The following is a 16,437-nucleotide window of genomic DNA, read 5'->3' as shown; positions in this document are numbered from 1 at the left end:
AAATTTCTCTTCATATTTGTAGGTAAATATATATACCAAATACAGCAAAAAATCTTGTGAAATTTCTGAAGATAAAAAATGTATTAATAATAACAATAACACATCCAGTCTAGGAATAATCGAAGACTGGAATAATCCAGCACATAGAAAAAAAATTAAGAAGCTGGAAAGCAATGATCATCAAAATATAAATCAAAATAAAGGGTTATTATATATACGTAACAGAAATCTTCAATTTTTATACAATTATAAATTTACAAATACATAAAAAAAAATTTGTTACGCAGAAAATTAAGCAAGCAAGTGAGGAAAAAATTATCCTTCGAATCTTGGAAGAAGGAGAAGAACCTAATGTACAAAAAACCGCTGAAAGAAGAAGAAAAGAGACAACAAGAATTACAAAAAAAATTAAAGGGCATCGAACATAAAAAAGCTTTTCAAGAAGTGGATATACTTTGATTTTTATAAAAAATTATTCATTGTTAATTTAGATATTTCTAAATTATCTTTAGCGTATCCTCTTCAGGTACACATGCAGATAATAAAAGAAAAAGAAATCCAATATAGAAGGAAATTATCCGCTAAACAGTTAGAAGTAAATCAACAAACAAATATAAAAACTCTGCAGAAACAAATCGATGAGAGATGCGTCATTAATGATCAGGCCTGGAAAAAGCAGAATACAAAGCTGAAACAAGCGAAATTAATAATAACGTATATCAATACAAATATAATATGACTGGAATGTAATTCTATATTTAGAAATAACAAATATATATGTATATACATATCCACATAGGGAAAACGCCCCTTATCGTCAATCAAAAAGATCAATGGAACCATCGATAACATTCACAGACAGATCTAACTTGCAATTTGACTCATGGTTAGATGAGCTGAACAATGTCCTGCATCAAAAATATTTGCGAGAACGTCGTCACTTGGTACGATCATTTTACTGTCAACCTACATATTATGGTGCTGTAACTACGTGCTACACGTAAATGATATGCCAAACTAATTTACAACGTTGCGTAATAAAACGTCTTTCATTATCTGATAAGATCATCTTTATCTTAACTTTCTGGTTATTGTATATTAAATACTGATTTGATAGAAATATTAACTAGCATTTTGCATCGCTAGCTTATGTGATAAGTCAATCAATTAATTAATTAATTAATTGAATTTGCGCGTTATTGATAAACAAATATAATTTATGACTAGATTTTTTTAAGAATTAATGTACTGCCTAATGTACTCTGTTTATTTAGAGTACTTCATCTATACAGCACAGAACCTTGAAAGAACGTTGTTAAGATGTAGTCATATTGAAAATATAAATATTTCCTCAACACTGAATCTATAACTTTTCTTTAAAAAAAAATCATTGTTTTTCTAGATATATATAGTATATTTTAGAAAAGTAGAACAATTTTAAATAAAAATCAATATTATTTAAAAAAATTTAGATTAACTATTTTTCGGACAATTTAAAAACTAATTTTATTCATTTTATTTAAACGAATATTAGACATTTCTACATCTTTTCAACGTTGATTGATTTAACATTTATGTGCTGTATGAGTCATCGTTCGTTAAACCTGCTTTCTATATACACATTATATGTATACTTAGGCACATACATATATATTCTCCGTAACATATATTCTTAATTTCATATCTTCTGCTTATCATTATCCTTCAAATTATTTAATGCCTTTTGGACCAATACCCCTAAGTTTTTCGGAAGACTCATTTGTATCGACTGCAATTGTTGCATAACTTGACTTTCAGGCGAGGAGCTACACTGTATATTGTTTTCATTCGTTACGATATTAGTTTCCTCAATATTATCTACATTACCGTTAGTTGTATGATTTAAATCGTTGAAATCGCTATCACCTGTAAAAAACAAATGTAATATAATAGATCTGCTGTACAAATAATATGTTAACGTGATGATTCTCTGATTATACATACATCTCAAATCGACATTGGCGCTCGTGTATCCCTCCAAGAGCCTTGTGGTTGGTGATTGCACAGCACTGTCCAGTTCACAAATTCTCAATGCCAATATCCTATGAACAATGCGTATACAAATTATAATCCATTAAAACGTAAATATATAAATACAACTAATATTGAAATATTTACTTGTTCGCCTTCTTCTGATGCGCTAGAGCTAAAGTTTTGTCATTTAAAGCCTCCAACAAGGCGGTGCAAAGGCATCGCAAATCGGTGACGGCGGCAGCAGATTTCTGAGGCGGTATATAAGAACTTTCTTGAAGAAGCTGTTCAACTAAAAATAAAAAAAAATGTTTTTTCATATAAAAAAATTTAATGACAAATAAACCTTTATGTGTGTACATATATAATTTACCTTGTTTGTGAGTCATTACTGTCCCAGCCGCAGAGTTTGCTCCCAGCTTGATAGCTCCTTTGGTCCTTTTACTGTCCAACATGCTCTGGAAAAAATTAATCATTTAATATAAAAAATAGAAATTAAAGGAACACAACAATCAACATTTCTCACATCCACTATCATTTACCTTATATTTTGACAGAGATTGACGTGTGAGTTCCTTTTCCTCGAGCAATTGTTGCAATCTTTCTTGCAGATATCTAAAACATTTGCATGTATAAATAAATAATCAAATATTTATCTAAAGACAATTACACATTACTAATTACCTATTTTCATTGATAAGAGCATCCAAATCAACTGGCTTAGTAGCATTCAAAGCCTTAGATAGTTCATGATTCAAACGATGTGCTTTACATTTGAAGGCATCCCTTTCCACCTCCAGCTCATGTTTCTCATCCAATACTGTTTGTAGATCTGTTTGTAACTGTGAACACTATGAAAAAAGATAATCTCATAAAATGGTGGTCTTGACAAAATATAATCAATCAATTCAATAAGTTAATAAATATATGAAAAATTACTTGTTACTGTAATTTCTTTGATATTAATCTTACCTTTAATGCTTTAATTATGCTTACCTTTAAGTTTAGCTTTTCTAATTGCTCTATCATTTCTTCCCTTTGGTGCATGGCTGGTGCCAACTGAGTCTCTTGCTGTTCAATTGGCATGCGATTGTTATTCATACGTAACACCTTGATATCACCCTCGGCGTCTGCCAGCTTCTGTCTTAATGTATCGACCTGTAGCCTGAGGCACTTATTTTGCTCTCGTACTTCTGTTAATAGATCCAAGGTTCTAAAATCGTCGTCCAGACTGTAACAAGAAATTTATTGCCCAAGTTAATGAAAAAATCATGGAACACAATCTCGGAGTAATGCCATCGTACTATAAGCCTGAATTATACCCGTTCAATTCCTTCATATCACACATCTGTTTCTTTAAATGCAGAAATCTTTCCTGAATTTGCTCGGCCATCAACTTGAACTGATCACGCTGTGTCCTACACTGCTCCATCTTTTGGCTCAACAGTATGAGCGCTTCTGACTTCATCTGCAGTTCTCTCTTTAGCAACGCCTAAGTGAATTTCACATAGAATTACAGGACAGATAAAATATTAAAAACATTCTAAGCAAACGTTAACCTACCTTTGACTCCACGTCGACATCATTGGCGCCAGTTTCCTTGAGAGGATCCGCCTTTTCTTCCATCGTGTCGTTTCTAATTAGAGATTGTATTACAAGAAACAATAAATGTTTTAACTCTTTTGACAATCTAATTTCAATAAGATTAAAATATCAATTCCATGAATCATTTTGTAATGACGTTATGTTAAGTTCAAATTGAGGAAACCGGAATGACTATGAAGACATCTATTGGAGATGAACTTCTATCCATCCAAATTTCCCGCTACAAAGCGACATTTTGCAAACAAAATAAATAAAAAAGCTTTTTCTTCTTCTTGAAAAAATTACAGTATTAATTTATGCAATATTTGGAGAAAATATCGCATCAGAGATCTCTTTGAATAAAAAGATCCATTCAACTCCATCCATGTCCATTCATTTTTAGGTTAGGATGGATTTATGTCGCAGTCGACACCCTCCAATAGAAAGATTTGTTTTCTAGAGATAAAAATATCGACGGCAACATTTCTAGAAATCACGGCTTCGTATTGGACAAAGAAAATTCAAAAATTGGTTGTCGATGCAAACCCTTCCTCCACTAGGCGATGCGAATTGATTTTCACATGGATCAACTTCGACGCTCGAGAGCTGTTGACCACTGTTAACACGTGTTGTCTACTTGTCTTATGCAATATTAATGCAATATTGATGTTAATTTAAAGCGGACGCGCATCTGTTAATTATTGACACGACTAGTTGTTAACAACAACTACAACAGGTCATAATGGACAAAGAAGGTAAGATCAACAAACGTTTATATCGTATTGACATCACGTGGAGAGAATTTTATCAAATGAGATTTTAAAACGATGAAGGAACTTTTGTAGAAATATGTCAGTACTTTATCAGCATTATTAAAAATGAGAAGGATGTTTCTGCTGGCATGGCTGCCATTCGCACCTTACTCAAAGTATTGAGACAGTCTAAATGTAAGTATCACTAATACACACAATATCTTAATGTAAATGTTTTTATTGTATATAAATGCACACATATTGTAAAACAAATACTTATACTACTGAATTGCTTGGATATTACAATAAAGTAAAGTATAATGTTTAGGTAAAGTTATCCCGTATGTGTTCTTTTCACTTTTGTAGCGGAAACAGTCCAAGAGCTCCGGGTTTGTTTACAGGATGCAATCGATGCTATGCGTTCCACAGAAACTCCAGTCACCGCGATTGCCTCGGGAAGCGAATTGTTCCTTCGTTTTATTACATTAGCGACATTGGATACACCCGTAAGAATAATTAAAATCATGTAAAAATACTAAACTTTAGATTTCATATTTTAAACCCTCGAGAATAACAGTACTAAGCTTAGATTTCATTTTATAACTTTGAGAATAAATTTAATCTTTTTAATTTTATACTGAGCTAACACAAAATGTTGATGTGTGTGTGTGAACTTTTAATTAGTCAATCGCAGAGTGCAAAGGAATCATGCTGAAAAGAGGCAACGTATTCTATGACAAGTTAGTTGCAGCGCGAGGAAAAGTGGCCAAGGTAGCAGCTCACTTTATTACTGATGGCTCGGTAAGAACAGACGTACAAAAAATATTTTTGAAATATCTCTATTATTTTTTTACTTTTATGTGTCATTTTTATCAGACCATACTCACGCATTCGAAATCAAGAGTAGTACTGCAGGCAATGAAAGAAGCTGCGGAAAGTAAGAAAATATTTGAAGTTTATGTTACATCAACATCACCTGACAACAATGGGTATGTAATCTGAAAATCTTGAATTAAAATATTACACTTTAGTTCTTTGTTCATACAACTTTTAACATAACTAATTTTATAAGTCATTTTAACTTTAACTTAATTTTTAAAAATATTAATTTATCCTGTAAAACAAGTATTTTTTGGTTTCTGTGATTATAAGTTTTAATTTGTTCTTTATCTTCCTCTTACGAACAGAGAAGAGATGTGCCAGAGTTTAACAAAGTTGGGAATATCATGTACTGTGATACTGGATTCTGCAGTGGGATACGTGATGGAGCACGTCGATATGGTAATGGTTGGAGCAGAAGGTGTCGCAGAAAGTGGCGGGGTGATCAATAAGGTATAAGATGATTTCGATGGTGATATATAATTCTTATAATTTGTAAATAAAAGTGTTTCCTTCAATTCTCTTTTACAGATTGGTACATATACAATGGCTATATGCGCGAAAGAGATGAAGAAACCATTTTATGTACTGACGGAAAGCTTTAAATTTGCGAGAATCTATCCTTTGAACCAAGTAGATTTACCTAATGAATTTAAGGTGAATTATATTTTTATTACTCACTTAAAAACAATTGTAACTTTTATGCGGGAATAACTCACAGAAATATTTTTCGTGTGCCTGTAAAACGCATCGTTATTGTTTGTTATAGTATACATCTAGTACTCTAAACAAGAATTTGAAGAAGGAGCATCCCTTGGTAGATTATACTCCACCTCATTACATCAGCTTGTTGTTTACCGATTTGGGAATTCTAACACCGTCAGCCGTTAGTGACGAACTCATCAAATTGTACTTGTAATGTATACATTGAAGATTTATCCAGAGGCAAATTTGTCAAATTATATGTTTATTATAAAAGATAGAATAACATTACAAGAATATTTAAAAAAGTTTTATCTGAAAATGTAAAAATTAAGATGAAATGTGGAGACGTCTGTTGTACTTTTGTAAAAGATTAATATATAATCTTTATTAATTTATTATACAGTGATATTGAGTATTTATATATGGAAACAAGATAAATGTCTTTCATATAATTGCACGTGAAAGATAACAAGTAATAAACTGTCTATATGAGGATTACATTAGGGTTACAATCTACTTGACGCTACAAATACTTGGAAGCGTTTGATTGATTAATCGGAACAAAGCTAATCATTGTATGTTTTGAAGCTTTTCTAACGTCAAGTGGACCGTAACCTATGTTAAAACAACACGTTAAAACGGACTTCTTCATAATGAAATCTTGTGTAATCTACACACATAAAGCTTGTAATTGCGTGCAATGTGTAACATTGATGCCAAACAAAATCGCAAGAAACAGAATATTTAAATTACAAGAATCTTCAATTATCAACTTTGGAAGAGCGTTAAACGTTATAGTCGTTTTATACACTTATAAACTAAAAATGGATACATACATTTACATATCATTTTTTTCCATAATGATTATATATTACATAGTAAATTTATGAATATAAAATTATTATCAGGGAAACAAAAAAGTTCTTATAATTAGGATATTATACTGCATAATTCTTAATTCTACTTTTTTCCCTCTTTATTGGCTTATAAGATTAAAATATTCTTTGAAGACTTAAAGCAATATTAGTCTTTTCATGATTTTGCATGTTTTTTTTCAATGAGATTCCAGGCTATGAAATCTCTAAATCATTGATTGAATGGATATGATAACGTGGACAACATATTGCTTAAATACCATCTACATTTTTTTTACATATATTTTTAACATATTGAAAACCTTCATATTGGAAATTATGAGTACAGAATTGTGATCATATACTTTATGTACAAATCTCCGATATATTCATTGTGCTTTTGATTTTCATGAAAAATGATGAAAATTTACAATGAATACACAAATATAATATATATCTGAATACAACCTGCCTCAAAAATTTAATGTACATATGCTCATTATATGTACATACAAGAAACATTGTGAAATATTAAAGAAAATACACAGATGACAATAGAACTGAATAAATAAAGCTCACATACTGTGTTATAAATGTGACTAAAACGAAACATATATGTATATATATATATATATTCAAGTTATATATATGAGTAATAATATTACGTGTTATAAATTGAATTACTCTGTACGGACGGAGAAATATAATAATTAATAAAACGCAATAATTAAACATCACAAATAAAAAACATAATGGCATTCACATTGACGCGATCTCACAATGACGTATATAATGGCAATTAATAGTACGTTTTATACTAATAAATATATACATATGTATATACACAACATAACAAGCATGATAAAATAGTCCAGAATAATAGTTTTTCTTTTTATCGTTTTTTGTGTACTATATTTTGGCAAATTCGACCTATTTGTCTTCTTATATATCATTCCATCTTACTTTAAAAAATGCTTTCAATTTTTTTGTGTATCGAGTAGCAAACCCTAAAACAGTCCAAATAGCTCTAAAATATTTTACGTATGCGACATTCATTCTTGAAAATGTTTTTTTTTCGAGAAGATATAACTGAAATTTGTTCTAAAATGCATCATAAATTAAAATTTCCTTTACCTGAAGTACCTCACTAACAAAAAGAGATGTACTTGTTTTAGTCATATCCTTCCTCGATGTATTATGGTATAGAATTTTATAACAAAATACGGTTTGGTGGTGAGCATTTCAAATCTTTAAAACTCTCTCTCTCTCTCTCTCTATATATATAAATTATGGGGTTTTATGACTTGTAAATATACAAAATAAGTGTCAGCAATAGCACCAATTCATACTTCTTAGTGGCCAATACTCTCAACATAATACTTGTAGATCAATACGCTTGCGATAGTGTCTCGACCACGGTATATATTTGATCAAAATGTGGCCGTTTCTCTGGGTCATAGTCCCAGCATCGCAACATTAATCGATAGATCTCTTCAGGCGTACCATCCGGAGCTGGCATTCGATATCCTGATTCAATAAATGTATGTATAAATTATCAGAATAAAATTAGATATATAATTTTTACGAACTTAAAAAATGTGCTTGTCATATAAATTAGAAAAGATATTCAGATTGATGTTAGCCGAGAATTATTTTATTTATTAATCAATGAAAAAAACTAACGATTAATAATTAATGATTAATTTGTTGATCAGTTAATTATTTTCGGTCGATTGAATTAATCACAATAATATCAAATATATATATTCAAATATTACAATGATACATGTTGATGTATCAATCTCCATAATTAATCGTGCAGCAATCTCTGATATAAATAATCTCTTACCTGCATCGATCTTCTCACGTGCCTGTGAGTTGGACATACCACTGTAAGGATTGCCGCCTTTAGAAAATATTTCCCATATCAGAATTCCATAACTCCAGACATCACAGAGCGATGTATATTTACCTGAGAGATACAATGTAATGTATCGATAACTGGTAATAATAAAATTTTTGACACTCAAAAAATTATGCAATACAAACTTATGACTTACCGAAATTTAGAGCTTCTGGTGCGGTCCACTTAATGGGAATTTGTTTCATACCGTCAGAAACTATGTATTCTTCCTCTTCTCTCGACATTCCAAAGTCGGAAATTTTGACTATGCACTCGTATCCTGAGGATATATACATATTCAATGTTATATTTTATTCAGTTATTATCGTTCGTTAAATTTAAATTTAGTGTCCTCCCTCTTGAAATGTAGTTTATTTACCTACGAGGCAGTTGCGAGCGGCTAAATCTCTATGGATACAATACTTAGATTCCAAGTAACTCATACCAGCCGCAGCATCCTTGCACATACGCAACTGTTCCCGTTGTGTTATTGTACTAGTATTCTTCCGCAAATACGTAAGTAATGAACCACCTAAAGTTAGCGATTAGCATGTAGACCATAAGTAGCAACAGGTACAATTCGGATTTCCAATTTTAATACGACAGTACGACGACCAAGAATGTTAACAGTGTTAGCATAATACAACGTAACGAGATATGACGGCTTACCGGGTACCAATTCCATCACGATCATAATTGGCTGCTTTTGAACGCAGATGCCGATAAGTTTGACTATATTTGGGTGATCGTACTGCTTCAGTATCCTTCCTTCTTGCAGAAACTTGCGTTTTTGCTCGTCCGGCAACGTTACCTTGCACGTTTTCACGGCCACTTCAGTCTTGCAAGTCTTCAATTGCGCCTTGTAAACGTCTCCGAAATTTCCCTACAGATCGCATTATCGGTATCATATCGCGGCATATAAAACACGGGAAAGTTCAAAATCAGTTTACTCACTCGACCTATTTTCTCCAAAAGGATGACATCATCGTTATTAAGTTCCCACCGCTCGCGCAAAATTGGCGTCTTAAGAATAGCACCTGACCGACTGGTCACCGGCAAACCAGATAGCCACTGATGCCTGATCAATTCTTGAATGGATGGAAATGTCGGTCCTTCGAATCTATAGTGTCCCTGCAATAATTTACTTCAATATAATCCGTTGCTTTAAATAATAAATGATACATTTGAGCTCAGAATTAAATTCTCTAATATTTCTCTAATATTTTAATATTATACAAGTTTATAAATTAGCGTCAAACTCTTTATCAATAAGGAAAGGCAAATTGAAAATCTTTCCTTATAAGTTTATTTCTTACTTCTTGTGTAGTTTGTACAATAAAATGCTTGTGCCCGTCCCAGCAAACAGATAAAACTATCTGACATTCATCGTTTCTCATTGTTTCGCGCACTAAAAAGTCCCCTTCGTTGACGAGTAATCTCACGACTTCTTCTCTTGGTAGTACTCCATGAAACCATTCCTCATCCATAAGAGGACCGCCATTTCCGTTACTTTTTTGATTGTTAGTTAAATGCGAGATTCCACGCAGTGGCACCTACAGATATATTTAATAGGGGTGTGCGGATATCCGAGATTTTGGATTTGGGTCGGAAATTTTTTTCAGGATCCGGTCGGGACCCGAAAGTTTGTAAAGTTCGGGTACCTGAAATCAAGTCGGGACCTGAAATCGAATCGGGTCCCGAAATCGGGTCGGTACCCAAAATCAAAACGGAATCCCAAAATTTTGTAAATTTTGAGTACTCGGATCTAAAGTCGGGTCAAATAGCGGTCAGAGATCTAGATACTTTATACACACTAATGTGAGAAAAAAATTACTAAATTTACGTAAGACATTTCGTTTATGTTGAATTATTAAATTTGAATATTGCCAATGAAATATTTACTTACAGAACATAAGTATTTACTTAAAAAAAATGATAATTAAATTAGTGGTTACTCCTTGTATTAAATAAATATATATTTACGTTCGAAAAAAATTTTATTGGGGCAATATTCAAACAAATAATTATTAAAATTTAGTAATTTTTTTCTCATATCAGTGTATAACGAATTTAAATCTATGACTGCTTCTTGACCCGATTTTAAATCCGAGTACTCAAACTTTACAAAATTTTGGAATTTTGTCTCGATTTCGGGTACCCAAAATTTTTCAGATACCCAAACTTTAGAAACTTTCGGATTCCGACCCAATCTCGAAAAAAAATCCCGACTCAACCCGAAGCTCGGGTACCCACATCCCTAATATTTAATTATCCCAAATAAATATTAATGAAATAAATAATTTGCAATTCAATCACTGCAACATATATATGTTCATCTTATTTCTATATAAATGTATAAATATTAGTATAAAAATATTCATTCTCATGCTTAACATTGATAATACAGATATCCAATTATCTCGATCTACAAATTTTTGAACTTACGATCGATATGATATTGATTAAAAATATACTAATTATAAATTATAAATTATCAATTTATCAATTTAAACAATATGTATACAATAACAACAATTTGACGTACTTTAAGGCTATCTTGCTATTCGACTGAAGTTACAAAATGTAAATCGAGGAATACCTGTATTATAATTCAGTGTTAATAAAATTATATACTAGACAATAAATTCATGATTCCATGCAATATTTTCTAAATGTAGTAAATCATATAAATCACAATTTCGTAAATAAAACATGAAGCAAGACAAGGTTGTTTGCGAGCCTTGCACTAATTTTTGTAATAAAAAAAATATTATGGAAGACTAGATACTGTCTACGTCTGTGCGATAGTATACATAACGATAACAAACTGATCACACTATAATAGCTGGGAGAGATGTGTTGTATGTGAGATCTATATAATGGCACAGGACATTAAACATCTTATCGCTTTGTGACTGGACGCAGGAAACACACGAGCACTCAGATATCACACGAATAAAGTGTAACACATACAACAGGGGGGATATTTTTGTCTGCTTTAGCGGTAGGCCCTTCGCTATTTGCCCTAATCATTCCGTTTTTCGAGTCGTGAATTGCCGGCAAGGATTTAAAAGGTGATTTTAATATTGTCATGAATCGCTGATTTCTTCTTAGTGTGAACAGACCGTTGTCTGCGACTTTATTTCTCTGTAAAGGGCTAGGTCTAACTAATAATTCTAGGCAACTCGGTGTTTAACAGGAAAAAATAGACATAACAATACTTTCACATATTATTATTACAGTTACAAAGTGATTTAATTTTTATGGATATTGAGTTTGATTATATAATAAGAACCTAAACGGTTCCGAGGACGTTTTTAACATAAAAGAATTGTTACAGGAACATAATACTCTATTGTAATTAACAAAAATTGATTTTTGGTTAATAAAGAAAAAGGAAAGTACTTTTTACTTACTTTACTAATTGCAGGTGAATCAGTGAAAGAACCTTCCATGGAAAGATCGCATCCCGAAGGTAACTCTTCACAGCCCAATTCATTGAGAGCGCCTCTAATAACATCCACTTGTCTTTGTAATTTTTTCTCCTGACAACGTAATCTCAGCTCTTCTCTTTCATGAGAATAGTCCAAGACTGAGATTCTAGTGATAAAGGACAAAAAGGTATTTGAGAATTTATTCATAGGCAAATGTCAAACTTGTAACTAAAAAAGTATCGGTAATAAAAGATTTATACCTAGAATCGCTATTATTTTCTTGCGGAAATTGAGGACTCTGTCGATTTTGTTGTGTGGTCTTGAGAGAAGTTTCAAGTTCTGAGAGGCGACTTCTCAACCAATCTATCGTCAAATTATCGACAGTCAGTTTATTGGGCAATAATTTTCCTGAAGTGTCATCCACCAGGTTCTCATCAAATGTAAATCTGATTGGTGATGCTGGCCTAGTTCTGCATTAACATTGTAATTTGCAACATTTAAGATAAATATATTTTTTCAGATATAGAAATAATTATAATGTTACATATATACTTGTGCTTTCCAATAAAATCTCTGTACTCTTCAATTGGTTTAATACCATCGACTGTCTTTAACACTTTTACATGGATCTCCAGAAATTTTTCTGTCGTAAAATCTGTATATTTTACAATGTCCTGAAGTATTCCTTTCCTAGAAAATCGCGGGAACTTAAGTATCATACACGTAAAACACTAATGACTAATGACTACAATAATCACTAATGACTACAATAAAAGATTTTACCTTTTCCATTTCTAGTTGCATGCAAATAGAAAAATCATTAAGATGTTTGTTTAACGATACAAAGCAGTAAAAGAGTTAGAACTTTGTCAGAAACCGTTTAAATAACATGTAGAGGCTACTTATAATGTAACTCACCATGAAGTTATAAATTCTTGGTGAATAGCCTGCTGCCGATGAAGCAAGCTCGGTAGATAACAGGCTCTTAAATCGTGTTCACATTCTGTCACAGCGCCTAATAGTAGTACATATTCATTGTGTGTTAGATGAAGTTTTCTGCATGCCTTTTGATACTTTTCTCTTACTTCATCCAACTTGCGACCTCCTCTACCAGCTAAAGAAGTTATGTTACTGTACCACTTTCTTATTTCACAAATATGTATAATAGATATAAAATAATAAAAAACAATCTTCATAAATAGCACTTACACTTAACATAATACTCTTCAAATCGCGACCTCATTAGTTTGTACACCTCTAAATTCTTTTGATACTCCATCTTTTTCCTAGTTACATCATCTGTCAACTTCAAATATAAATTGAAGGAAAAATTAAAATGGCACAATTGCATCAAAATTTATCTAAATCTTTACTATTTGTCACAATAGTGTCAAGGATCAGTCAACAAATAGAAACAACTTAATATAATTATATTTTCAAGTAAAAAAGGTATTTTAATCAAATTTATAGGAAAATTAGACCTAAAGAAATATCTAATTGCAATTTATTATTTTGGAGTCTTATTATTTTAATATTGTTCTTAAACAGTTATTCACTACTGATCATTCAATGACTGGTGCAATAATGTTTCACACAATATCAAAATATATAGATATTTGTATTGCTCACTTGCTGAAATTGATTATTCAGCCAATTTTGTTCCTCCTGATATAGTTTTCTAGCTCTCCTCCTTTCTGAATACAATGTACTCAAATGATCTACAACAATATTTTCAATAGAATCTGCCTGCTGCTTAATCAATTTTGCCGTTTGATCAATAGAGTCCATTATGTCTTTCCAACTCTGTAAAAATATATGTATTTCTCTATACAATTTAATTAAAACTCTTCACTAGCAATTTGCCAGCAAATATGATCAATCTCATATATATTAACACTTAACGTACACCTTCCCACATTTTTTTCTTTGAAACATTTTGTCATCTATAATTAGTTATATTTAAAATTATTTTAATATAAAATCATACAAATACTTTCCAAAGTACATGTAAGTTACTTAATAATTTTTACAAATAAAAAATGTATAGTTTTGTATTAAAAATTTGATAAAAATGATGAAAATTAATAACAACCCATAATGTAAGAGCCCAAAAAATAAAGGTGTACATCAAGATATTAGTACATCAAGATATTATAAGGTTGTGTTTTGCAAGCAAGATAAATATATGATCTAATAATAATTTGATATATAATCTGACTGTAGTAATTTGATATATAATCTGACTGATATATAATCTGACATCAACAGAAATCAAGTAGAATCTCTCTATAATTCTATAACCATTTAAATAGTTTAGTTTTCGCAATCAATTTATCATCATATTCTATTAGCAGATCTGTTACATTTTCATTGGCATTCTGTTTACAGAGTTTCAGTAGCAGACGCTTTGCAAAGTCATCTGTGTTCGATAGACCTCTCTGTCTAGGACAAATCAACTACCTGCACTATGAGGCTGCCAACGAGATCCTCGCTGCGCTCAATCTTCTTTCCCTGGGTGGTAAACGAGGAGATAGTGGAGGCATACTCCCGATCGGACTTGACCTTTGTCGTAAGGCACCTGCGCATCGTCTCCAGCAGCTTGATCTCGGCATCCTGGCGGGCCAGCAGCGCCTCGTGCGACGCCTGACCCTGCAGGCTCGTGGAAAAGCCCATCCCTTCGGTAGCGAATCGCGAGCGGACTATCGATGGTAACGTGGTGCTCAACGGTGGCTCATACCTTCGGCCTCGTTGCGGCAAGATACTTTGGACGTGGACATCGGCGGATATCCTAAAATTAATTCGAGTAGGCTCGACGGCGACGTGTCCCGGAGGGGATCGTTACATGACCAGTACCGCCAGCGACGATAACGACGAACGACGATGATGATGACGACGACGTGCCGTTACTCCGGGCACTCCGGCGCGTCTCCGCGCAGCTCTGAGATCAACATTTATATTTATACCCGTTGCTCAAAAGCTATAGAAAAATTCACTTTTACCAGCGAAATACCGCCATTGGCTACGTCGCACGATGATGTCGATCAGGAAAGTCCGCTGTGGATCGCATGGATCGTGAATCGATAGATCCCGCCGTCCGTAGATCGTATGAAGCCCCACACACTTGCGGTTTGTTCTTTTCAGCTGCGTTTCTTGCACAATTCAACGACGGAGAGAAAAAGATAAAAGATTAACTGTGCAAGAAGCGCAGCTGAAAAGAACAAACCAATAGTAGTCCAAAATTTAAAAAGCGCGCGCAAAATTCATTTTTTGTGCTTATTAATTAGTACACATTTAGATGAAAATTGGAAACTTTATATGTTTGAAGTCGCTCTAAATAAAAAACAAAAGGTCACTTTAAATAAAATTTAAAAATTAACTAATATATTAACTACAAGTTAATATAAAAAAATTCTTGTATATTATACTTCAATATGCTTTTCGAAGAAAAGTATTACATTTAAAAATGTATCTAAAACATATTTTTTACTTGATAAATTTTAATTTTATATTTATAAAATAGTTTTTAAACATAAATTCTTTAATTCTCTTTGTATATAAAATAAAACTTTTTAACTTTTTTTGTATATAAAAAAGACAGCACATAATATTTATAAAAGGTTTATAATAACTATTATTTGAATACTTTATAAATATTCAAATAATATTAAAATATTTTTGTGAGCTCAATTTGAACAGATTATAAAGATTTATCATAAATATGACATAAAAATATGTATTTATTACCATAAATATTATTTAAAAAACAAATAATAAATATTTATAAATATATTTATCATCAATATATATTATGTACTGTCTGAAATTATTGTTTACATAGATGACAACATGTTAAACATAATTTACATAGTTTACATTATATACATGCATAATGCAAATTACTTATATTTCACGCGTAAACGATCAACTCTAAAATTAAGTAAAAATTTAATTTTGCGCGCGTTTTTTTAAACTATATATTTTTGAACTACGGTGCCGCGTTTTATCGCGCAGTCGCCAGATAGATATCGGCCCTAATCTCCGTCGTTCGATGCCGCAGAAAAACTAGTACGCCGGAGGTACGTCGGACAGTGATGGGATATGGAAAGATCTTTCTCGCGCACGCGCATTCAAGCAATGCTACATACCCTCATCGACGTACAGTTTTAGTGGTACTATAAGGGCCCTTATATTGGTAAAAGGAAGAAATATTAAGTAAATTGTAGAAAAAGTTTTTATTCAATTTTTTTATTTAAATAAAATGCTGCTTAAAAAATAATATGAATAAATACAAATACATAATACAAATATATTGCAAC

At 31.9% G+C, this 16,437-nt stretch overlaps 3 protein-coding genes across 9 annotated transcripts; 1 reads left to right on the top strand and 2 right to left on the bottom strand.

The window, feature by feature from the left end:
* Positions 1 to 731: 731 nt before the first annotated feature.
* Positions 732 to 4,248, bottom strand: LOC105205697 (coiled-coil domain-containing protein 149). 2 transcript variants are annotated; one of them, XM_011175171.3, is made up of 10 exons: positions 4,141 to 4,248; positions 3,574 to 3,646; positions 3,333 to 3,502; positions 3,007 to 3,241; positions 2,695 to 2,861; positions 2,553 to 2,625; positions 2,384 to 2,468; positions 2,158 to 2,302; positions 1,984 to 2,081; positions 732 to 1,905 (listed from the first exon to the last, which is right to left on the bottom strand). In XM_011175171.3, exons 2-10 carry the CDS (start codon positions 3,634 to 3,636, stop codon positions 1,679 to 1,681), a joined length of 1,263 nt encoding a protein of 420 aa, XP_011173473.1. In that variant the 5' UTR covers positions 3,637 to 3,646; positions 4,141 to 4,248; the 3' UTR covers positions 732 to 1,678. The 2 variants fall into 2 exon arrangements, with proteins under 2 accessions (XP_011173473.1, XP_025987677.1); XM_026131892.2 differs by lacking the exon at positions 4,141 to 4,248 and adding an exon at positions 3,901 to 4,101.
* Positions 4,191 to 7,360, top strand: LOC105205703 (translation initiation factor eIF-2B subunit alpha). 2 transcript variants are annotated; one of them, XM_011175181.3, is made up of 8 exons: positions 4,191 to 4,349; positions 4,440 to 4,541; positions 4,713 to 4,852; positions 5,031 to 5,147; positions 5,223 to 5,335; positions 5,534 to 5,678; positions 5,757 to 5,882; positions 5,995 to 7,360. In XM_011175181.3, the coding sequence occupies exons 1-8, from the start codon at positions 4,337 to 4,339 to the stop codon at positions 6,142 to 6,144; spliced, it is 906 nt and encodes a 301-aa protein (XP_011173483.1). In that variant the 5' UTR covers positions 4,191 to 4,336; the 3' UTR covers positions 6,145 to 7,360. The 2 variants fall into 2 exon arrangements, with proteins under 2 accessions (XP_011173483.1, XP_011173484.1); XM_011175182.3 differs by lacking the exon at positions 4,191 to 4,349 and having other exon boundaries at positions 4,748 to 4,852.
* LOC105205702 (tyrosine-protein kinase Fer) lies at positions 6,289 to 15,268 on the bottom strand. Of its 5 annotated transcripts, none has more exons than XR_005574904.1 (16): positions 14,582 to 15,247; positions 13,751 to 13,924; positions 13,331 to 13,427; positions 13,040 to 13,235; positions 12,674 to 12,811; positions 12,382 to 12,591; positions 12,104 to 12,287; positions 11,661 to 11,834; positions 10,004 to 10,240; positions 9,642 to 9,818; positions 9,357 to 9,570; positions 9,067 to 9,219; positions 8,845 to 8,967; positions 8,634 to 8,756; positions 7,919 to 8,311; positions 6,289 to 7,791 (listed from the first exon to the last, which is right to left on the bottom strand). XR_005574904.1 is itself a non-coding variant. In XM_011175178.3 (16 exons), the coding sequence occupies exons 2-16, from the start codon at positions 14,792 to 14,794 to the stop codon at positions 8,172 to 8,174; spliced, it is 2,553 nt and encodes an 850-aa protein (XP_011173480.1). In that variant the 5' UTR covers positions 14,795 to 15,059; positions 15,121 to 15,268; the 3' UTR covers positions 6,289 to 8,171. The 5 variants fall into 5 exon arrangements, 4 of the variants coding, with proteins under 4 accessions (XP_011173480.1, XP_039305711.1, XP_039305712.1 ...); XM_011175178.3 differs by having other exon boundaries at positions 6,289 to 8,311; positions 14,582 to 15,059; positions 15,121 to 15,268; XM_039449777.1 differs by having other exon boundaries at positions 6,289 to 8,311.
* Positions 15,269 to 16,437: the final 1,169 nt, after the last annotated feature.

The sequence above is a fragment of the Solenopsis invicta genome, chromosome 5 (assembly GCF_016802725.1).
Source record: "Solenopsis invicta isolate M01_SB chromosome 5, UNIL_Sinv_3.0, whole genome shotgun sequence".
Lineage (NCBI taxonomy): Eukaryota > Metazoa > Arthropoda > Insecta > Hymenoptera > Formicidae > Solenopsis > Solenopsis invicta.
The sequence above is the reverse complement of the archived record's forward strand: the minus strand, read 5'-3'. Positions and strand labels throughout refer to the sequence as shown.